The sequence below is a fragment of the Anticarsia gemmatalis genome, chromosome 20 (genome assembly GCF_050436995.1).
Source record: "Anticarsia gemmatalis isolate Benzon Research Colony breed Stoneville strain chromosome 20, ilAntGemm2 primary, whole genome shotgun sequence".
In the NCBI taxonomy this organism is placed as follows: domain Eukaryota; kingdom Metazoa; phylum Arthropoda; class Insecta; order Lepidoptera; family Erebidae; genus Anticarsia; species Anticarsia gemmatalis.
In genome coordinates, this window is record NC_134764.1 from 246,051 (window position 1) to 270,941 (window position 24,891).

The window sequence follows — 24,891 nt, forward strand, 5'->3', positions numbered from 1 at the left end:
CGGAAGTCTGACTTTACTAAGCACGAAGTTAATATAATTAAAGATCCTTTGTCAAATATTTTTTTTATATACTGTGTGTGTGTTGCAATCTAGTAATATAACACCGTAAAAGAACTCAAATTTATACAATCTTTAGCACTTCCATCTCACACATAGTATATGCCACGTCACGCAGAAGCACATAACGACCGACCATTATCTTTTATCTTAATAACTGAGATCTTTTTGTATCATATACTGTATCATTTTATTTAAGTCTACATCGTAAATCATGTTGCAATCCTATTTTAATAATTGTGCAACAGAAAACGTCTTTACAATGTCTGACCGATCCTAATCTTTGTAATCCAATTCACGATTTTTTTCTTCAAGTAAGATAGCAGTGATAGTCGTGTGGTATAAATAGACACCTCCCACGCAAGTGGTCGCAGGTTCGAACCCGTAGCAACACACCGATGGCTTTTCGAAGTTATGTGTGTATTAAAAATAATTATCACATGCTCCAACATTGAAGGAAAACATCGTGAGGAAACCTTGCATGCCTAAAATTGGTTTCATACATTTATTGAGGGCATGTAAAGTCCCCAAGCTGTACTTGGCCAGCGTGGTGGACTCAAGGCCTAACCCCTCCCTCACTACGAGAGGAGACCCTTAATAGATATGAATAAGATAGGATTTTTTTTTCTTGTAAGTTGTGTATTTTCAAAGTTGTGCCAATCGCCTGAAGGTGTTTTACATGATTAAACGTTTAATTTTACAGTTAAGCACTACCGAAATTAAGTTATAGCATGTACTCTAAAGTTTGGAGATGTTCAACAGTTTGATGTTATCACTTGTATAGAACAGTAGGTATAGATGTCTGTGGTTGGAACGAAATTGCATTAAATATTTCGCTAAAGACTCGTTTATGACCATAAGCAAGCCTTATATTCTTGTACCATAGTTCCGCCGTCATTTTATAACGGATAGAATTGTAATAAGAGACAAACGAAATTTTAGCAATTATCCGTTTATAATAAAGCCTTTGTTTGTGGTATTATTGCTCCTCAACGGATAGACGGATTTTAATTGTCATGAAGTGAAAAGTCAGAACATAAGCCGGCGTAAGCTCGCACTTTGTGTATAAAATGTTCATTACCTGTTTCAAGCAGTTAATCTCAAGAGCGAATACACTTATAAGTGAAGTAAACAGGCACTTCATAGTGTTGACAAACAGCGAACTATAAATAGCCATAATTATAATGTAGATGGACTTTACGGAAAACTATACAAATATCTAATCGTGATTTCCTTGAAATGTATATCACATAAGGAATGGATGTATGATGCACGTTCAAATATGTACGTGTTATCCACAAAACATAAACAATAATATTGCATGTGGTAAAGCGACGGTTTCTCGGAAATCTCCTGTTTTTCCATGCAAGAGTTTCTAGTTTCTATCAATGTACGATTGCCTCTGTGGCGCGGTGGTTAGAGTATCCTATTGCTGATCATGAATTGTCGGGTTCGATTTCCGGGTCGGGCAAAGAGCTATTGGTCCTCTCTCATTTATATTAGACTATTTAACTCATTGGTAGCCCGGAGTGTGTCTGTGGTGCCCAATAGGCGTACCACCTATTCTATAGGACTGACTTGTTATGATGAAACGTGGTATTTCACACATCGCCTACACCTAGCTTTATATCAGGTATGATACTATATACTAATTAAATATATGTTTTATTATATAGTTTGGTAGATAATATCACTTATATTTTCGTTACAATCTAGATACTTAACGGACTTATTGTAGTAAATGCTTAAAACAAACAAAAAAAGCAAAACTTTGTTAAATGTCTCATATATGTTACTTTCTTTTCGTAATATTTTTTCAAGGTTTACTATCAAATATTATACGGAAATGGTGCAGGTGTGACAACGGCTACAGTTAGTTTGCGACCACGGCCAGTGGAACCCGCGCCGAAACAACAGGCATTTCAAGGTAAAATGCGTGTTAGCGTTTAGTCCTGCATGATTTTTTATACTAACTTGTGTATTTAATGTAATGTTTTTTCAATATTTTATAATAAAACTGCATACATACACAAATCACCCCTTTTTCCCGTAGGGGTAGGCAGTTACAGAAACCTAGAAAAGAGAAAAAACAAAACAGAAAAAGAAACGTTATAATAAACACTTGTAAAAATTAACTGTTTGTGTGGCGCGGTCGGAAATGTGCGGCCGGCTGTTAACCAGGAGGTCTAGAGTTCGATTCCGGGGTCGATTATACACTTCAACCTACTCCTTCGGGTATAACAGGCGTAGTATTATGTTTGTAAAAAATATGATTTTATTAAATAACAGGAACCCTAAATAGAAAACTGCTAGTGTAATCTCCGCGCCACAAACACCAGTAATGCCTAAAAGATTCTGTACATAAGACTACATATGACTGATAATGAGTCAGTCACTTGCCAACTGTCTCGAGTTCACGCCAATTTTATCACTATACACTGTTCTAGATATACTGGTTTATAATAGTTTTATATTGTGTGGGAAATAAGTGATTTAAAAGGTAAAACGTTTATTATTGATATGTGAACTAATGTTTAATCTTCTCATAAAAATGCAAATAAAGTAGTAAATAGGTAAAAGCAGAAATATTTATATTAAAATGGAACTAAATAAGACCTCATACGTTATTTTTGTCTTGAGCATTTATCAGTGGTAACCAAAAGAGCAACTCCAAAAATCTTTATAGTAATAAAAATACCAGTTGAATGAAATCAGATAGCTCGCGCAACATTTTAGCTCGGTAAAAATGTTGAATACCTACGTTTTCGGGATTGGGACACTATCAACTCTAGATCGAAATAATATTTTAATTCTTTCTCCCTCTCCCAAAGTAATTGACAACCAGAAAAATGATGTCCGACATGTATTTTGTTTTTTTTTCTATATTATAATAACACTGTGAAACATTTATAAACATGAAAAACACACAACCGGAAAATCTGTCAAAAGTTAGTTTGTGTGAGAATCACATTCAATAGTTTCGCCTTTTCCCACAAAAGAACATCCAAATACCCAACAACTATTTTATCCAAGGATCCACTATAACAAAAGCCTTCAAATGCGCATATAATCCAATTAAATCAACGCACAGTTCAGTTCATGAATGTCAGTGGGTCTCAGTGATCCAAAAGTTTAGACCCTTCGCCAGATTGTGGTTACAACCCTAACTTCGGTTGTTATGGGTTACAAATAACCTTCAGAATAAAACTAATGGTGTATGTAAACCACTATTTTCAACCAAATTAGTTTTTCTAAGAATTCAACTAGCAGAGATAGGTTTTGTTCTCGGAAAAACTAATTTGGTTGGTATTTTCCGTTTGCAAAAATTGAGTAGTATAAACCTGAGGTTTAGGACTAGAAGTAACTAGATAGACTTGTTAAAATGAAATTATCTATTCATATTTACTTCAGATTTTTCTTCTGTTAACTTTAGTTAAATAATAACATTAACTTCTTTCTTATTATTGGTAGTGTTCTCTAGTTTCTGTCTACCCTTATGACACAAGGGATGATAATATGCATGTATGATGACTTCATGTTCATAAAAATATGGTAACTTATTACTTAGTAGATTCATTTAGGTTTTTACGTATTCCGTTTCATTTATTTATTTATTCTTGTGCCAACAGCGAAGAAAAACGTTAAAAGCTACATACTAGAGATTTTTAAACAGTTTGATAAAAAAATCAACGTCCTCGTTCCGCATAGACCCACACCCACGTGGAAGGTAGACTAAAGACCTAACTTTTAAGACACCACGAGGGCTCCTACTTTCATTCCAGGAGAGCCAAGCCAGTGGGACAATATTTTCATTTTATAAATAAGCCATTCAATTATAGTCCGAACCACTCTTTATATTAAAAGATACGTGACATTATTTTCTAGCTACCGTTGTGACGTAAGCAGTAGTATTTATTTGTTCACCTAGAGCTAATATTTTCTATAGAAATGCTGTGAGGCAAACATTGCGGTGTTTACGAACAAACAGTTCTGTTTGCTTTTACACTTAGAACTATAAACTGCACTGTATACGACAGTAGATGTATTACACTATATAGAGTTTATTATTACAAATGTTTATGTTCAGTTCAAAATCGGTGGAAGCAGGTTAATGCATCTTGCGGTCTAGAGGTCTTGGATTCCAATCTCGTCCATTGCACTCAATTTAGGAAATTATTAAGTAGTTCGGAATATCTATACTAATCTATGCTTAATATTATAAAGCTGAAGAGTTTGTTTGTTTGTTTGTTTGAACGCGCTAATCTCAGGAACTACTGGTCTGATTTGAAAAGTTCTTTCAGTGTTAGATAGTCTATTTATCGAGGAAGGCTATAGGCTATATCATCACGCTACGGCCATTAGGAGCGGAGTAGCAACGAAAAATGATACAAAAACGGGGAAAATTGTGACCCATTCTCTCTTCGGTGACGCAAGCGAAGTTGCGCGGGTCAGCTAGTTATATATATATATATATAATAGAATATAGAATATAATAAACATAACATGGCAAAAAATTATTTCAATCTGTAAGATCAATATTTGGTTATCTCACATTCCTGCAACAAACAATTTTATCGTCATTTTGTGCTACTTAATTGTTTTTTATTCAAGCAAGATATTTATCAGATATTCAATTTGCGGTTCAGAATAGCAAAGATAACCCGAAGACTTAATGGGTAAGGTCAGGGACCACTGATTATATTAACAATACAGTATGTCACGGTTATAATATATAAGCAAGAAATTTAAAGATGTATTTTATCCCCTAGCACTTCTGCACATACATACTAATCTATACTAAAATTATAAAGCTGAAGAGTTTGTTTGTTTATTTGAACGCGCTTATCTCAGGAACTACTTTCGGTCCGAGTAGTAGTAAAAATGTTACAAAAACGGGGAATTTTTTTGACCCATTCTCTCTTATGTGACGCAGGCGAAGTTGCGCGGGTCAGCTAGTATCCCCTAAAATATCCTCCTATACATAAAATTTGTACATAAAATAGCACTTTTCTCAAGGGGTAGTTAAAGACCGAAGATCGCCACTTGCTTTCCCTATAGACTTATTTTGCTTCATTCACGTCTATACTACATTTTTGTCTTGTCAAGTAATTTCAATTTAATTTTTTAAATCCAAAACCATTCCTCTTAACTTTTTCGCACATTTGCAATGAACAAATAAACTCTATCTTAATTGCAAACCATTTGCGCCACCTTAACCAGTTTCCATATTACAAGGCTGCTGGTAGGAGTTTCTCGAAACGTGAATTACTATTTTTGCCAGCAAGCACTAGAGATTTATAATCGTGAGTTCATTACATTCGCATTCTAGTCTCTGTGGCTCGGAGCTCAAGTAATTCACTGTAAGAATAATGCATTACTTCAAGATATTATAGATGCATAGAAAGATTGTCAACTTGAATGTTTATTAAGTAAGGGAGAGCGTGATTTGAGTCCAGATTATAAGAGATTGGTATTTACTTAGAGTAAATTTTTAGGTATGAATAATGAATAGATAAGAGTGCCTGAGAAGAGCTCTACATCCGTCATACTAATATAACAACAATGCCCAATTTTGATAAAATTTGTACAAACCTTCCGTCTGTTATCAGTGTGTTAGAAGATTGTGGGATTTTGTAAAGGTAGGTAAAATGCAAGTTCACAATATAAATATCATTCTATGCATGTACTTGCGTTAATAAGTGAGTTAACTTTTGCGTTAATATTATGATGTCAAAAAATACGGAAATTCAAAAGGAAGGCAGTTAGCCTACAATTGATGGTGTAATCTGCGCCTGAACTTCAGGCATTCTAAAGTTAACTCTAAAAATAAATGATTTGGCCTTGAGTACCACATGTTTTGTTTCGTCACGCCAAAAAAATAAGTATAAATTTCTTGTTATATATTTTTCCTAGTGCATAACAAATATAGTATAATAGCCGTTAAATACTGAATCGTTATATTTTATGGTTGCTGCCGGCGAGTGAATATTAGTCACGAAATGTATTCAAAATGTCAGAATTTAATGTTTTAAAATTTATTTTCTACTTGATTCAGTCGTGGTTGTAAATATTCTGAAAATATGAAATTACCTTGACTCTAACACTCGTAATTCTTCAAGGATGGTAGTCACAGAACAGAAGTAACTGCTGAAATTTTAAATCATTTAGTTTATTTGCATTGCATTTGATTACTAACTAATAGATAACATATTAACTGATACCGATATGATAAACATATTTGATAGTTATCAGCTTTTATACGCTTTCAACTAATGACGGGTTATAGAACAAAGTTAACTGATAACCGCGATTCATTGCTCTAATTTATATACAAATGCTAATTACATTGGCTTAACTAAAACATGATAATTTCTATTAAAATTGATCGTATTTAAAAATAATTTTAACAAGGCTTTAGTAAAAATATGATTCTTTTTAGAATCGTAGAGAATATCTTTCTTGAGCCTAGCCTTTCTTTCACGAACTATGTTGAAGTAGGCTACCTGGGTTATAACACGATACCCTTCGGTAAGACTGGTTGTCAGATTTTCAAGCATCCGACTGTCAGAGATCCTTGAAAATGACAGCCGGGTCCGAAAATTTAACGTGCCTTCCGGAACACGAAGGAAATCGATATGTGATATGGTCACCCATCCACAGAATAACCTCGGCAAGCGTAGCTTAACCTCAAAGATCGATGCGTGCGGCTGTTGTTAATGTTAATTGCCATGTGCTCCTCAATTGTAGGAAATATAAGCATCGATATTTTTTTTGCTTGTATAATAGGTATAATTTTTTGCACTCGATTTGCAGTCGTACCTACAAACTTTGGATAGGTACAAAGTTTATAGGTACGTCTGCAAATATTATCTCTATCAGAAAATGTATAACAAATCTGTACAAATACCACTTGTAAAGGTGACCGATATTATCAATGTATATGTAGAGATAATAGCCTCAAGTGTCAACTCTTAATTTTGTCGAAATGCAAGAGATTTAATATTCTCTACTTATTATCATCAGATTTCAGATAATGTTTTGTAAGATCAATCAATCAGCCTAGCCTAGTATTTATTATGCATAAAAACGCGATAGTATAAAGACTTAAGGGGTAGTAAAACCAAAATATAATAAGGCTGTAAAAGACCTAAATACTGAAAAAGCCTGAAAAAAACACGTCCATCAATGAAACGAATTTCATTTCAACTCCTAAATATTAAACACGCGTACTTCAACATAAAATAGCTCGCTCGGGAGGTTTTTGTCTTTATCAAAAAATGTCTGCTCCCCGAGGCATGATTCTTCGTTCGGACCCAAGTATATATGTTGTAGAATGTATTACTCGAGGCTATTAGGCTATAGTAGACTTTGCGAATAGGAAAAAGCGAGTTATCTTTTTATTCAATTTTATGAATAAGGTTTTTGTGAAAAAATATCTTGGATAGACTGATAAAGAGGATTTATGTAACGCAAATAAAGACATAAAGTACTGTTTTTTTACTTTTTCGTCTGGAAATCATGAGTATATTATTTGATTTAATTTAAGATGTGGCCCAAAATAATTACAATAAAATTTTAATCATAGTGTTTTAGATCGGAATTCAATCCTTTAGCAGTCAATATATTTTCTTCATCAATTTTATCAAATATATTTAATATTTACTAACACGTTAATGAACAAAATAAACTAAAAAGCAAAATATTCCGTCATACGAGTTAATTAAGATACACTTAATTGCTATACAAGTCATGAAAATTATGCGAAAGGCGACAGTAAAATAAATGTTTTTGAATACCTTAGGTATAATTATGTTACCAGACAGTAAAGTATTAACAAATAAATAATAATATAAACTTTATAAAGCTGACTCAAAGTTCAATGTAATAAGTGAACCATATTAAGTGCCTCTAAATAATAACTATGTACAGTCAAATATAAATCAAATAGTCATAAAACAAACTATTTACTCTGAGTAATATCGAGGGCCTATTCACACGGCACACATATTGCAACAAAAACGCGCGGTATATGAACGCGCGTTGCTGTGTGTGGCTGAAAAGATGATCTTTGCTAATATTAGCCCTGAACATGCCATTGTGAGAACAAAATATGCATCTGCATATATCAAAATTTTTAAAACGCCTTAACCGCGCGTTTAAAAAAGCAGGCCTTGTGAATAAGCCTTAAACGAAAATGATTGTAATAATAGATGAGATGCTCAGTCATTTGTACCATTTCAATCTCTTACGCATTATTTATTGATACAATTACTTTGTTACTCAATTCTAAGATTGATATCCAGTTATTGAGAACTCAGACATTCATGATTTTATTAACGTTTGGTCAATGAAGTAGCTAAATTTAGATTTTCATTTAACAAATTTGCGAGCAATTATTTACTTGTTTTAATAATACTCTAGAAGATTATAAATTATGAAAATTAAACGCTACTTTTAAATAACTTGCATAATATTTTTGTAAAGACACATTTTTGATAAAAAAAAGCGTACTGTATCGAACCCACATAAGGGATAAACACAAGGCAAAGAAGAAGATTAGTGACTTGATGTAACTAAATTAGCTAGATTCGAATTAAATCTCAATTTCGATAACAAACTAGATTTATAGGTAGTATCTTTATTTTTTTTTATTCAAAAAAAAAACGACAGCTCCCTATTGCTCTTGTGTCGCGGGGACTTTTACAAACATACAAACAACGAACACAGAGCACAACCAGACCCGAAACAATTATTTGTGGCGCACAAATAATTGTTCCGTGTGGAAATCGAACCCACGACCTCCCGATGCAATGGTAGCGGCGTGGTGACCTTAACCACTGCGCCACGAAGGCATCTAATTCTGAATCCACGCTAATAAAACAGTGATAATTAGCCAGCGTTTCAAAACTAAACTTTATAAACTTTTCTCCCTTTTCCAGATGTCCCACACAGTAGTGAGGGGAAAGCCCACAGCTGCTCAGCTGTACTTGGACACAATCTTCGACGAAGTGCTGCTCGAACGGGGAATCAAACCCGATGTAGTGCAGAGGGAAAATGTCTCCCTCGCTCAATTAATGTTCCACTGCTTGAAGAGACAGCCAGAGGGTGTTTTCATGGTAAATATCTTTGTAAATTATGTACACATACTGAGAAGTATTATATCAAGAGTAATATTACATCTTGAATACGATTTCAGTGCAAAAATGGTCCCATATAAACTTTTACGAAATTATGAAAAATAGAAAAAAACACAAGTTGTAAGGGAATAGGTCTTGTACATGTTTTTTTTGGATCATATATTCACGTATCAGATTTTTTTTGGATATAGACATTAAGATTTTATTTTTCTCCCATCGTACAAAGTAAACACGATCGACCCTGCAGCTTTCTGTATATTCGATATTCATTACCTTACTTAAAAAAACAGCAACTACCCAAGTTCTAGCACCGTTTTCAGAAATTCTAATCAGTATTTCCTAATTTCCTTTCTAACTTTTATAATGACCGGAAATTGTCGGCAATACTAATTCCCACTGAACAGTAAATTGAACAGTATACCAAATGTCATCTGTCAGTCGGCTTAATCCTGCGGCTGTAGTCGTCCGCGGCACATCGACACTAAGCTCATAATCTTGTCAGTCTGTCCGTACAGCCGCGATGATGTACCTACGTGGGCCGCTCATTGGAATATCTATTAATATTATTATGTACGATCAATGCCTGTGGCATCGGATGTGTCTTTGATTGGTGAATGGTGTAAACAAATATAGTTCTGTCTGTTATCTGAGAGACTGTAGGACACGGTGTAGGTAAATATTTAAATTGGTTTTTAAGAAGGCTAGTCTATTCATATTTATCTGACAAGTGTTTAAAATTTCCATTTGGTGTCAATTAGTACAAAAGTTATTAGCACACACAACCAAGCCTTGGACCTAATGTTTACTTTGTTTTATTTTATTAGAATTTATTAATCAGTCAGCCCACGACCACGGTCAATGTAATTCTAATAACTTTCAATTTTCAGTCGCGTTTAAGATCCGTTGCAATTTAAATATAAGAATTTATTAACCTACCAATAGCACGATAGACCGTCCATACTAAATAATATCCATACCGCTAAACCAAACCCAAATCTTAATGACATTTTGCATGAGTGATGAGATGAGAAACCTAGTTTCAAACACACACTCTTTAAAAATTAACACCTGGCCGGCTGAAATTCGGAATGGAATATTAAAGCATGCGGAGTCCTGCCAAATAACTAGTAGTACGATAGTTCCATCATAGGTGTAGGTAGCGAACTGTATCGATGTCAGCTGGCGTCACGAATTGCGTCCCCTCGTCACGGAACAACGCAGAACTGGAACTATTCCAACTATCTATCTAATATTCGGTGGAAAAACTGCAATGCAAAGGTGAAAGTTATTAACTAGGTAGGTTTTTGGCTTAGCTAAGCCTAAAAAGTTCCAAAAATGTTAGGTATTTTTGGCTTAGGTAGGCCTTAAAAAGTTTCAAGTAGTTAAGTACACAAGAACTATTAATGAAGTTAGTTTTAGGTATATTCCACCTTTGGCCAGCGTGATGGACTCACGGCCTGACCCCTCAATCGTTTGGGGGGAGACCCTTGCTCAGCATTGGGACAGTAAAACGCTAAAAAAACTTCTAAGGGCAGAAATGCATAAAATCAAATCCTACATACTTGATACATCAATGCATTTTTAAAAACGTGAAACATTTAGTAAATGTGCCGAGTCATTCTGGAAAATCTTTTAGAGATAAATACTTCGCAAATAAATAAAAACACATGCATAGTGAGTGACCGTTATCTGCAAATAATATGCAGTCAACGATTGACAGCTGATACAGTTATCAGAAGCTTCTGTAGTCTGGACAGTGTTGTTATCTTGACACACCCAAAATACGATCCCAAAGAAATACGAACTTATCACTTTCCAATTTGATAAAAGTATATAAAATTTGAAAGTATAAATGCAAATGACACATAGAAAAGCTACCTCAATATTATGAGGTAGCTGACTCTATCAATCTTCGTGGGAAGGAACAAGATATAACTCAAACCAAGAATGGCTAATGTTGACCATATTCAAACATACATCTATACTAATATTATAAAGCTGAAGAGTTTGTTTGTTTGTTTGTTTGTTTGACCGCGCTAATCTCAGGAACTACTGGTCCGATTTGAAAAATTCTTCACAAAAACGGGGAAAATTTTGACTCATTCTCCTAAGTGACGCAAGCGAAGTTGCGCGGGTCAGCTAGTACTAACATAAAATCACTCCTTTTTCCCATTTCCCACAATTTTATTTAATATTCATCTCATTTTCCCAAGACCAATGGAGCAACTGGCGAAGTGATCACAAACGAGCAGCTCCTGAAGCGTGCCGTCTCGCTCGCCCGTGCTCTCCTGGCCGCGGGTGCGAGAGGGAAGCGAGTGATGCTGCTGATGAGAAACCACCAACACATGACTGTGGTGTACTTCGCAGTAATATTTGCAGGCATTGAGGCTTTCCTGATGGATCCTAATACTACTGTCTGTGAGTCCTTCATATTATTATTATACCAGCCAGAATGTTTTCCGCACCTAAGTATATGATAACATTAGCGGCCCGTCCCGGTTTCACCCGGTTTAAACAGTTATTTTACAAAAAAAACCCTTATTACTCTTACACATAAACCATCCACCTAATTCACCCTATGTATAAGAAAAAAACACATCAAATTCCTTTGCGTGGCTTTAAAGATCTAAGCATAGGTATATTGCTGCACTGACTGCCTCCGTGGCGCAGTGGTTTAGGTCGCCACGCCGATACCACGGCAACGGGAGGTCGTGGGTTCGATTCCCACACGGGACAATTATTTGTGCGATCCACAAATAATTGTTTCGGGTCTGGTTGTGCTTTGTGTCCGTTGTTTGTATGTTTGTAAAAGTCCCCGCGACACAAGAGCAATTCTTAGTGCGGGAGTTGTCTTAAAAAAACTTGACTTTACTTTATATAATGATAGTATGTCGAGCCGACAATATTTTTACCATTCATTTGTTACTACGCCTTGGCGCTAAAACTTTTACCTAACATATTACTTTTACAGCCAATACAGTGAGTAATTTACAAAAATATATTAGGATTTCATTATAATGTTTGTCCGTTTTTTATGTCAGTCAATTATTTGATGTTTGTTTGTTTGTCGTATGGTTAGTGGTCAACCTAGTGTCAAAGTTGTTCAAGCCGCCCGAACCGACTGTTATCATAGAGTTATTTCATTATTTGATTAGAGTAGCTAATATCAATAAAATTGCTGGTCTGTTTCTAAGTTACGAAGAAACGGGTAACGGATATATTATACTCTCACGATAATCATATTAGTAGCGTCTGCAGTAAGCCTATAACAACAGCTGACTATTACATCATGTTACACACTTGTTTTATCAAATTGATATGTCAATCGTGTCACACGTGTAAGCAAATCTTAATGTCTCGAAATGCAAGGTTATTGATAGTAAAATATGTCTGATGGTAAATAACTTTAAAATGTGCCAGAAACCTAGTATTTTTTTTCCCCCATTGTTGTCCCACTGGACAAGGGTCTCAATCCCGAACGTTACATTCACCTCCATCGCGCAGTGGTTTCGGTCGCCACGCCGCTACCACTGCGTCGGGAGGTCGTGGGTTCAATTACCACACAGGACAATTATTTGTACGTTTGTTAATTGTTTCGAGTCTGGTTGTACTATGTGTCCGTTGTTTGTATGTTTGTTAAAGTACCCGCGACACAACAGTAATTCTTAATACGGGAGTAGTTTTTTTTAAATCAATTGTGCTAGGAATGTAGTAATTTCTTTTTTTAGCCCATTACTGTCCCACCGGCCAAGGGTCTCCTCCAGAACGTCATATTCAATAAAAAAATTGCCACGAATAATATGTGTTTGTAACTAGCGACTAGGTAACTACTAAAAATTTTAACTTTCTTCTCTCAGACGAGCTGACCCACTTCCTGAACCTCATCGAGCCTTCCTACGTGTTCTACGACCGGGAGCATCACGAAGTGCTGCAGGACTCCATCAAAGGCTCCGACGACATCAACCCCACCATCTTCGTGGTGAATGAGCCTGAGCATCTGATGGCGTTTGTCGCTGGGAACAGTGATGATTATAATAGTTTTCAGTAAGTTTTAAATGTATTAATACGTTCAAGACACGTTTGGTGTTTGACACTGGCCGTCGCGTGCTGACTCAATAGGACTGGCTGTCTCTGAATCCGAGTGATGCGACAACCTGTCACGAAGTCATGGGGTCGAAAATAGCAAGCCCGGAGAGTGTTTTTAATAAATATATTTTAGTTTCCTGGCTTCCTATTACGTTATAATAAAATCTCTCAAAATGATTTCCCTGTTTGTATTTATTATACAACTACACTGTACACTGTATACTGAAAAGTCTCATGTAAAAGTTAATTCTTCATCCTCAGAGTACAAGACGCGGATTTAGATGAAACCGTACTCTTACTCCCGACGAGCGGCTCCACCGGTCTTCCCAAAGCGGCTGCGTTATCTCACAGAGGAACAGTTGCACAACTACCTTCCGTTTGGTAAGTATATTACATAACATTTCAAATATTGGAATGAAAAAATTTCTCCCCTCGTTTGGGAGGAGATCCTTGACCAACAGTGGGACAGTAATGGATTAAAAAGAAGAAGAAAGGAAATAATGAAAATTAATAATATGAATTCACGACTTTCATGCAATGCTTTCTTTTGCCATTGGAGCAAGTGAAATTAGCCAAAAAGTTTAGCTGATAATAATGCAAGCATGCGCCAAAATATCTTATGAAAATACAAACACTAAAAAAGAGATATATTTTTTATTGCATATTCCATAGTAAAAATAGATCTCTCATATTAATTTATATTCCATCAAAAGTCAACCATTAACCCCCTCGCAACATTAGTCTGAATACCAAAAGATACCCGTATATCATACTAACGTGTCATATCCATCATCGTTTACCATTAAATAATACAGCCTTACTTCATACAGTGATTTATAACTAGAGATAAACAACCAACATTATTACATTTTCTACTAGAATGTAGGTGAAATTAATAAAATAGCAGTTGAGTAAATCCTAGGGCGTTACCTTCATAAATTATATCCGGATAATCCTTCCACGGGACCTTTATATCTTAAAAAATACCCGCTTTTTTGGCGGATACAATTTTTCATTTACTTTTTGCGGGTTAATGTGACGTTCGTACCTTTATGTTCGGGATATTCTTTATTCTGACACTAACTTTAGACGTGATTTCGTTATTTTTTTTAAGATATCTCTTTTAACATTTATACTGAGTTTATAATTGATAAAGTAAAAATAGAATCGCTCTGGAAGGGGATGCACTAGAAAGACATACACATCATATCGGTAATGAAAATTACGTAGTAGTAGCACAGTGCTTTTTAACCGGCGCGCGGCGGTCTTGTGTATAAATAATTTGACAAGTGGCGTTTTTTGGGTCTCTGCCTATCCCTGTATAATTTACTAGCTGACCCGCGCAACTTCGCTTGCGTCACATAAGAGAATCATAATTTTCCCCGTTTTTGTAAAATTTTTCACTGGTACTCAGCTCCTATTGGTCGTAGCATGATGATATATAGCATATATCCTTCCTCGATATATGGGGTATCTAACACTGAAAGAATTTTTCAAATCGGACCAGTAGTTCCCTAGATTAGCGCGTTCAAATTATAATATTAGTATAGATTGCATGTATAAAATAACACGATAACCATGTGATAGGCTTTACAAGTGCGTCGTATATTTGTAAAAGCTAAAGTAGTGCCTAGAATAAATTGCCTACAAAAAAACCGTGTAATATTTGTCAAGTTAACGCGCTAATTATTTATCTGATTTAAAATTCGCTCGAAGCAAATCAAGCAATATCTAATACTCAGCCCAATTCAAATTCAGTTGGTCCTGTGTTTATCTACTACTTAAACTTAAAACAGCCTCACTTTCCAGGGCATACCACACAAAGTTCCCAACGCCAACTGCTCAAGTAATGATCCTGACGAGCCTGCAGTGGGCCACCTTCACCATGATGATCACCACGTGCGTGGTGTACCACATACCAGTGCTCATCTCACCCAAGCCCAACACCGTGGAAAATGTGTCCCAGATGATCGAGAAGTTCAGGGTAAGGAAGATGTTTTGTTTTAATTATAATTATTATATTTATTTTCTAAAGGTGAAGAAACCTTGCATGCCTTAAATTTGTTTAACACTTTTATTGATGGCATGCAAAGTCCCCAACCCGCACTTAGCCACCGTGGTGGACTCATGGCCTAACCCTTCCCTCATTACGGGAGAAGACCCTTGCCCAGCAATGGGACAGTAAGGGGTTAAATTTATTTTATTTATTATTTTCTAATGATATTTGCTACTAACAAGCTTGTAAAATTATATGTGGAGTATTTTTAATTGTCGCTATTTGAAATGTTCGATAAATATGGAGCGAACCAATAGCCATATAACGGTAGCCTCCGGTTTGCGATAAAAAAATATTCAGATACAGACTAGGAAAACTCAACACATGTCCTGAACGAAGAATCGAACTCGAGAGCTTTCAGCCGCATACTCTACCGCTCAGTCCCTTCACATTTTATAAAATCCAGTCAAATCCAAGTTACTCCTAAATCTTAAAATAATATTCACTAAATCTTCAGTGCATTGCATCGCTTTAGCCAAGGCGCCTATTTTCGCGTTCTTCAGTTTTCCAAAAAGGGGGAGTATTTTTAAAAGCTACTTACCTACATCTGCGTCCACAGAGAAAGGCTGGAGGAAGGCGGATCTTTTATTGTTCGCCATTGAATTATGACCGCCAAATGTATGCGGAAGAGGTTTTCAAATCAAATTAGTTGAAGCAATCTTGCTTTTATGGATACTGTGAGGATGTTGTTTGATTGAGATTAGAAAACTGGTGCTTTGATGTCATTTGTTGTATGTTCTGGAAATTTAACTGAATTGACAATATCTAGATGTTCATGAACTAGTTACTTTACTAGTAGGCCAGCAGTGGGACAGTCAAGGTTGGGCAAAGGCGTGATTTAAATTGTCCAAATTTCGTTTGGCTCAGAGTCCTCAATTGGTTTTAGTTGTACCATATTTAATTTGTTACAATAATTATACCTATATATCAGAATTACATAGGATTTTAATAAATATTGCATATGAAAATTATCTTTAAAAACTTATTACCGGATTTCATGCCGCGGCTGTCTTCAATTACGACTACTTGTCACGTAACCAACTAAAAATTAACACTAATATTAAGTCAGTGAGGTCTAGTTTAAATTAATTCAACGATCTGCTCAAATGAGCTCCCTAAATTTAATCCTACATTAACCTTTGTTGAAGTCATTCAACGGTTCGCAATTGCTCCAGAATTTCTCTAGTACCTTTAAGATTGGCGCTCACTGACGGCACATTGAATTCTTTAGCATCCTTAGGAGTGCAGTAGTGCACAGTAAAGTTAACCGTAGTATTCTTTGGAATGCCATAGCGTTTTTACGCAAGCTGAGATATCTTCATTTAAACAAAGACTATCGACAAGTATGAGTCGCAAGTATCTTATACCAAACTACTAAATACCAAATACTACTTTAGCATCCCGAAGAATGCTCAGGTGACCCAAACTCAACACGAAATATCTGTTCCTAAAGCATTCTCACATGCTGGGTGCAAGTGAGAGTGTTGAAATACCTGAGGCTAATTGAAATTTTTACCACATAATTGTTGTTACTTTTTATTCGTACTTATGCCGCCAGTGGGCTCCAATCTTTAGTAATTAGTATGTACTATCATTGGCGTGGACAACGACATAGTAAGCTGTGTTTAACACTTTGATAACTGTTATATCTGAGGAGGCATCACGTTTTATATTAATGACAGTTTTCACGATCATTTCACCGCTTACAACTTTAGGTCTTTCTAGAATATTAACTGTTGATTAAAAGGTCGTTTTGGCTGGAATTATAATTGTTATCGTTATATTTTATGCTGCTATAATGTGAACCGAAAGTAATTAGTTCAGTATAAGCACAAATTTTTGCAATGGTTTTTCTGAAGATTATAGCCATATATTATAAATCATGTCATGTCACTGTTATCAATGTTTTTTAATAAAGGTTTTAAATACCGACCAGAGCAGACGATGGACCGTTTTACTAAGAACATTACAAATGTTTCCGTTTCAGGCAAAATATTAACTATAAAAAGAATGAAATCGAAATCAAATCTGTGAAAGTGATTATTTTTTAGTTGGATACAGATGCAAATAGATAAACCATATATTATTAAAATGTGTTTTGTTTCAGCCAACATGGACGTTCTTCGCTCCAGCGTTCGCCAGCGCCCTAGTCCCAGCTATAAGACCAGACCAGCTGACGTCACTGGAGATTGTCACTCTACTTGGAGCACCCGCCTCGCCTGATCTTATGAAGGCTTTTCAAGTAAGTCATACTTAAATGTGAATCATCATTTGGGTAAAGGGATATTACCTACCAGTTATTTATTAGCTGGAAATGTCTCGCTATCGACGACCGTAGAGAATAATTTTTGTTTAATGTGTAAAGGACTTTTTCGTGCTAAACTGATCGGTGGCCTTAGTGTTAGCAGCAAGAATTGTAATAATCAAGAAATTAACAAGCATTGTTTTAACTTGAAAGTGGTATAGACAAAAACACAATCATATTTGTAATATTAGTATCAATGTATCATTCAAATGTTATAGGACAAGCCGTACACTACCAGAAAATTTAGATGACGTCATACTATTGAAAACAAATGCTTCCCTGTTAAGATTCCCATTTAGATTGCTGCAGTTTTTCCAATTGCTTTTTTACTAAGGCTGGCTCTTGCTGGGAAAATGCATAAAACAAAATATTATGTTACTTTTAATTTTCTTGAATGTCTGCAGTTGGTCTCCGCTCAGACTTTCGACTTGATAATATTGACTAAAGACTGTAGAAAACAAGCTTCAGTGCGGACTCAAACAAAAACATTTTGTTAGCTAATAAGGTTTTACAATAAAAAATTATGAGGTATAAAAGAGAAAAAGAAATACAGTCGAATTTAGAACCTCCTCCTTTTTTGAAGTCGGTTAAAAAGATGAACGAATATTGCCAAAAACAAGAAAAGTACGTCATTAGACCCAATTTTTGATTGTTGAGGACATACGATATTATTCAGCGTTCGGTAAATGACCACGAAACAGATAAGGAATTGAAAACGGCCGTTAACAAACATACAAATAATATACACAATGTAAAACGAAGTGCATATGTTTAAGCACAAGCTACCAAAGACAGCTCGTTTGTGCGACGGGTACGGCAGCACCGAGGCGCAAGGATTCATCGCGATACCTGACAAAGATGCGCCCTTCAAATCCAACGGATGGGTCATCAACTCTTTGTATTATAAGGTATGTATTGTGTTTATAGGTCAATTACAATGGAGCCAATAACCTTCAGGAGAAAATATAAGTGCTGATGTTTTCTGGGCTCATTTTTAACTAACTATTACGTTACTAAACAAAGCTATTGATCGTGTTTTCTTCACCTGATAGTAGCTGACCCGGGTGGCTCATCACGCGAAAGAAATTCACCTATTAAATGAGCCTTTAGAAGCTTTAAATGAAGTTTATATTTGATTTCGAGTCTCCAATTGTCTCCATACAAAAAATCATATAAATGGGTTGGGTAGAAAGCTAAACACGATCATCGGAAACAAATTATTGACTGAATATGTAGTCAGAAGGAGTCATGATCTTCAGCATGAGGGAATCAACTGAAGAGGGGCAAGCTAAAAAAATAATTAAAGTGTAAAAGACAAACAGACAGACAGACTTTTGCATATAAAATATGAATAAGGAATTGAAAAGATAATACTAGGAATTAAAGAGAGTACGAATACTACATTCATATTCTATGAACCAAATACCCAATATACTTATAGCAAATACTAATAAATCCTTTCTTAGAACAAAATAACCTTTATTTACCTTAAGATAATAAAGACTACCTCAAAATATAACAATAATGAGGGAAATACAGGGCTTTTTCATCGCCCATTAGGCTTGCTTTACTCTTTTAATAAAAATATCTTAGAACTAAGGCCTGAAAACGAGTATATATTAGAGCTTTCAGGATAGGATGTTGAAGGGTTTTCGTGGAAATATTAAGTATTGACGAAATAAGTAATCTTATTGGTTAATACAAATAATTCAGTAAATGTTGGGAACGATAGCTTTCTCTCGTCAAAGCATTTCTCTTCAATTTTATTACACGTGCATAAATTATTGTGTGATATTTTAGAAAAATTACTACATTTTTCAGTTGAGTACCCATTACAACAACATCCCTATTGTGTATCTCATTTTACCACTACATTATAGCTCCTATGCAGTGCATGGCTGCTTAAACGTGACTTATTAATATTTTTAGAAACAATGTATTGCTTCGACTATGAAAACGTTAAATGAAATTCACATTAGGCTAATTTAACTTCCAGATTTTTTCTCGCATTCGTAAAAAAACACACTCAATTTTCCTGTAGTTCTGCTTTAGGTTCACTTAGTTTTTTGGCTATAAAATTAATATTTTTGTAGATCGTAGACGAGAACGGCAAGGAGCTTGGATTAAACCAAACCGGAGAGCTGTGGGTGAAGGGCGCCAGTGTTATCAAGGTAACATTACTTCAGTGCTTTTATAACATTTTATAGAAATCTTACTTCAAAGATCAAAGCTATAACGATTTAATTCTGCTTAGATTAGAGCTTTATTTTATGAACTTAACACGAACTTGACGTGTTCTGAAAGATTATTTGATTAATTTAAAGATAGCAATACAAAAGTTATCACTACAACCGTTTTGATTTTCTGTGCAACACAGTTTCAAATAATGCTTTGCAATTACACTTGGTTCTTAGTATAATTTATGATCACAAAGTTCCTGCTCCATATAGTACTTTCATCACTATAAATCAACATGGCAAAAAGTCACTATCTGTACATTACACAAACATATTACAAGTACTAATCAAACTAAGAATGTTAAAATATTTTTTTTATGACTGTCTATGGCGCGGTGGATAATGTAACCAACTGCTGTTCACTGGTTCGATTCCCGGGGCGTGCGAAGTATTATTAGTTTTTTCTTATCTATATTAGAATGTTTCTCGATAGTAGCTCGGAGTTTGGTAGCATGCCCGGTAAATGGCAACATGCTCCTATCACATGAGACTCACTTTGTAAATAATGAGACGCCCATAGCCAGTTGCGCTCACCGGTCGGTAAACGATCTGTGGGTTAACCCTTGGCGCGGTCATTCCATAGATGGGTGACCGCATAGTGGTATTTGAACTGAGCGTCGGCCGGAACAACTTTGACACTAGGTTGACCACTAACCATACGATAAGAAGAAGACTTTGTTAATGGCGAAACATGGCTGTATTATACTTCATTTTTTTAACGTGGCTAATGCATAAAGCTAAACCTGCTTTGGGTGGAGTGAGGGACTCTCCCACCAGAATAATACTTCTACCTAAGCTTTCAAGTATAAAAGTCTTGGTATAATATACAACACTAGCTGAACCGCGCAACTTCGCTTGCGTCACATTAGAGAGAAAGAGTGATTTTTCCCCCCGTTTTTGTAACATTTTTACTGGTACTCTGCTCTTATTGATCGTAGCGTGAAGATATATAGCCTATAGCCTTCCTCAATAAATGGGCTGTCTAACACTGAAAGATTTTTTTAAATCGTACCAGTAGTCCCTGAGATTAGCGCGTTCAAACAAACAAACAAACAAACTCTTCAGCTTTATAATATTAGTATAGATATTTAGCTCCGCCTTCGCCATCACCAACTAAACCTTCACCTTTCCTCCAGAAATACCACAAGAACGACTCATCATACCAGGAGTCGTTCACGGAAGACGGCTGGTACATCACCGGAGACCAGTTCCACGTGGATGAGAATGAGAGGCTCGCCTTCGTCGTCAGAATGAAGTTCAGCTTCAAGTACAAGGGGTGCCAGGTTTGTACAAGATCTTTTATTTGGTTGAGTTAATTTTTGAGCCAACTCACATCGAGTTGGAGTCGTTTCTCATTAATTCGTCATGTTTTCTTTAAAGACCGGTAATATCAGTAAGACGTTTGAAAATCAAAGAAAGAAAAATTTTAGTCTTTTTTAAATGTATTTATGCGATTTCAGAAAAGATGCTTTTTGTAACAATAAGATCTTTTAATATAGCACGACAGCTTTAAAAAAATCTAGCTATAACGTAGCTAACGTAGCTAACGTAACTTGATAATATATAGTGTAAAAAGAAAAAAGTAAAAATGTACGAACTTGACGTTAGCCGTCCATTCGAAGCTAATCCAATTTGTAAGTATTCACAAAAAGTTACAAAACCGATGTCTAAAGCAACAGGTTGTAGTATTTATCGCAACAAAAACAAAATTAATAGTTATTTACTCCAATAGAATTGTTACGAAAAATGTTTACAGTAATTGAAAATATTAGGTTCTGAAAGTTTTTTGAAAGAACTAATTCTTTCAACAATCTTTCAAAACCGAATATTTAAAGGTCTTAAACCAATTTTCAATATTATTTTGACAACTTCTAATTGAATTAATAACAAAATGAAAGATTTCTGAAGTCTTTATAAAAACGCTGAATAACGGCGTAAAGTCACTAACTTTATTAGTGAAAATTTCAGGTATAAGAATTATAATTCGATATTTCGACGACGAGGCAAATTGCTTAACGATGTTAAAGATTTTTCATCGAAAATACTGAATAGTTTTTATACATTTTTGATCCATTTAGCAAGCGAAAATACGGCGATACCTATTTTTGAAGAGCTACCTAAGATAGCGAAAATAATTGGAACATAATTATTTCTTTATAGTATGCTTACTGATTAAGATACTAAAGATTGAAAGTTGTTTAAAGTTACATTATTATTTTGAAGATGATTGGCTCACGACAACTGGTATTGGCTATTTATTAATTGTTTTAAATACTACTGAGCCAACTGAATCATCCTCACTGACTCAGGAAAACAACTTAAACTTTTCAACAAATTTTACACGAGCTTCCATCAGCAGCCAGTTCTTTCAAATCATGTGTCTATTACTCCACGCTCCTATAACATTCTTTAACATTCCTCAATAATCCTTTCTTCCTCTCAGGTGGCTCCAGAAGAAGTAGAGCGCGTAATCTTCTCAGTACCAGGGGTACATGAGAGCGTAGTATGTGCGACTGACAACGGACCTGCTGCAGCTATAGTGAAGCAACCTAATGCTGAGGTCACGAGGGAACAGATCCACCAGGCTGTTAATGGTGAGAGAAAATTCGTAATAGACCAGTTTCTTTGCTGTTTTAGGGCTGATACACAGATACCTGGGTTGTGGAATTGAATGGGAGTGCAGTGGATGCATCTTAGCTGATATGATGATGATAATGATGAAAAATATCTTGAGGCTGTAAATGAGATGTTTTTTAACTGATATAATGATTACGAAGGGTATTTCTTCGCGGTGGAAGCTTCAATTAGTAGTTGCCATACTACTGTAAACAGGATCGCGTATCTGACATCTACTTTACTTGTTAAGGTTTTGTATTTTTCCCAGCATGTTAATTTACTCTAGGACACCTGTTTCAAAATGATGAGTAATATTCTCGTAAATATTAAAAACCTTGGTTGCAAATTGCATAATCGGAGCTTTTAACCTTTCTACAAACATATTCCTTGTAAATAGTAAAAAATACAGCATCCAGTTTCAAAATATGTAAAATAATATTGCTCATACTAACCTATTGTTGAACATTTCAGTTAAATTCTTAGTGAATTTTCAGTAACATTGTTTGCCCAGCGTTATTCGCACCAACTTTCAGCAAACAAATATCAAAACATATTGAAATGTTAACTCTATTTCGTTTTTATTTTGAACGTCAGGCATTTTAGTGAAAAGAATGCAGCATTTTGTTCGCTAGTTCAGTTTATTGAAATAACTAACGGTTGGGCTGGTGTTATTGTTCATGTAATAGACAGTAATCGTATTTGGCTGCTACACGATTGCTTTCTTGTCTTTTTTAACTCGTTTAATGGTAAACAATGATTTGAATTTGAATTTTCTCCCGTTGATTCCCGTGGGAATTTAGGTCTCCCATACAAACCTTACCCGACCGTTAAAATATATTAAAGAAATAATTGTCTGGCTAAGTTTCGGTGTTCAAAAGTTATGCGCCTACATACTTTTCGGGGATTCATTTTTATTTAACTAGATCATTCAGTCTCATCAATTATCGTTGCGTTGATCGATCTTTCCATCTCTCTGTCATCTGGCATTTCAAGCAATCATTTCATTAATCCGTCAATCAATTAGTCAATAGCCGCCCTTACACACTTACTCTATCGCACGTTCTTGGGAGCGTACAAGATTAAGCGCGGGAAAGCAGCGCGCTCTTCGCTCTAAATTCTCTTGTTAAGTAAATCTTAACTCTACACCACTAACATAAAATTCATTTTGCAGCAAACCTGAGCGAACACAAGCGTCTCCACGGCGGCATCGTATTCCTTCCCTCGCTCCCTCACACGCACTCCGGGAAGACCAACAGAAAAGAGTGCAGCAAGATTGTATTAGAAGCCATCAAAAATGGACAGTGTTATTAGATATTAAGTGATTTTGTTATTAAATTGTTTACTGTTATTTATGAGCTGTTTTATTAATTTAACCTGCCTAGAACCTATGTAAATATGTTATACTAAATGGCTAATTGGATCTTAAGCGCGATGAAAATTTTTAAGGATACCAGGAGATAATATGAATTAAATAAAAAACACTGACTTAAGAAAAAAGGAATTTCAAAACCACATACTGTGACACAAACATTGTACAGGTCGTTATAGAATGATTCAATAACGTTTTATGTGACTGGTTTTACTAAATGTTTCAACATAGACATTGATGGATTACTTCCACTTTAATTATTCCAATTAGATCAGGAATAAGAAACTATGTTGACTTCCATCGCCAAGTCACTGACCTCTCAACCCACGTCAGAACAAAACTTAAAAAAAAAACAGAAAATTTCTTCTCTTCAAATTGGGAACAAACTTTCTGGAACATTTCTTTCTTAATGACGGTAACAAATTATATTCGGCATCATTAATACAACTTCGGAACTTTTGATACACGAACTTGCGGAGGTTGTTGAACACAATGTAAATATCGAGCACTCGAAGGCTATTTACAATTCAAACATGGCCGACGCCGGGCAAGAACCCGGGAACTTTGGTTAAACACTTCAGTCAGGCATTTTATTCATAACTCTACAGTTAATGCTTGAGAGGTCTTGTGCATATTTCGGACAGTTGGCTAAATATTTTCATTGTTTTATAAGAAAAACAATATTCGTTTATACGTAAATATAATAATATGAAGGTAAATACAATTTTGTATCTGCTTATTTTATATGAAACTTTATACGAAAAAAAAAATTATCATCACTTATTGGGGAGAGTTTACAATTTTTATCAAAATCGCGTTCAGTTTCAGTTGGCATGAAAATCACAACTTATTTGATTAAGCTTGTGCAAAAGCTGTTCATTGTTAAATTTCAGTACACGTAGTTTCATCAGGACTGTATAGCAACAGAGTAATTTACTTGCATGTACGTAGCAATCACACGCGCTAATAAATTTATACGTCTTTTGAAGACCCGGCCTTTTACCACCGCATTCACCCTGTCTTTCATC

The 24,891-nt window shown here is 35.3% G+C and overlaps 1 protein-coding gene across 2 annotated transcripts; it reads left to right on the forward strand.

Moving 5' to 3' along the window:
* The first annotated feature begins 1,881 nt into the window (after window positions 1-1,881).
* On the forward strand, window positions 1,882-23,844 carry LOC142981755 (uncharacterized). Of its 2 annotated transcripts, none has more exons than XM_076127855.1 (12): window positions 1,882-1,984; window positions 8,997-9,173; window positions 11,408-11,612; window positions 13,052-13,238; window positions 13,542-13,661; window positions 15,090-15,264; window positions 17,444-17,578; window positions 18,418-18,549; window positions 19,735-19,812; window positions 21,015-21,161; window positions 22,322-22,472; window positions 23,666-23,844. In XM_076127855.1, exons 2-12 carry the CDS (start codon window positions 8,997-8,999, stop codon window positions 23,803-23,805), a joined length of 1,647 nt encoding a protein of 548 aa, XP_075983970.1. In that variant the 5' UTR covers window positions 1,882-1,984; the 3' UTR covers window positions 23,806-23,844. The 2 variants fall into 2 exon arrangements, with proteins under 2 accessions (XP_075983970.1, XP_075983969.1); XM_076127854.1 differs by lacking the exon at window positions 1,882-1,984 and adding an exon at window positions 2,443-2,557.
* The last annotated feature ends 1,047 nt before the right edge of the window (window positions 23,845-24,891 follow it).

Excerpts from the sequence above, each read along its gene's own strand:
- LOC142981755 (XM_076127855.1), top strand. The coding sequence starts at position 8,997 with ATGTCCCACACAGTAGTGAGGGGAAAGCCCACAGCTGCTCAGCTGTAC. Across the intron at positions 21,162-22,321 it reads TCAAGTACAAGGGGTGCCAG|GTGGCTCCAGAAGAAGTAGA; the intron begins GTTTGTACAAGA and ends TCTTCCTCTCAG. Across the intron at positions 22,473-23,665 it reads GATCCACCAGGCTGTTAATG|CAAACCTGAGCGAACACAAG; the intron begins GTGAGAGAAAAT and ends TTCATTTTGCAG.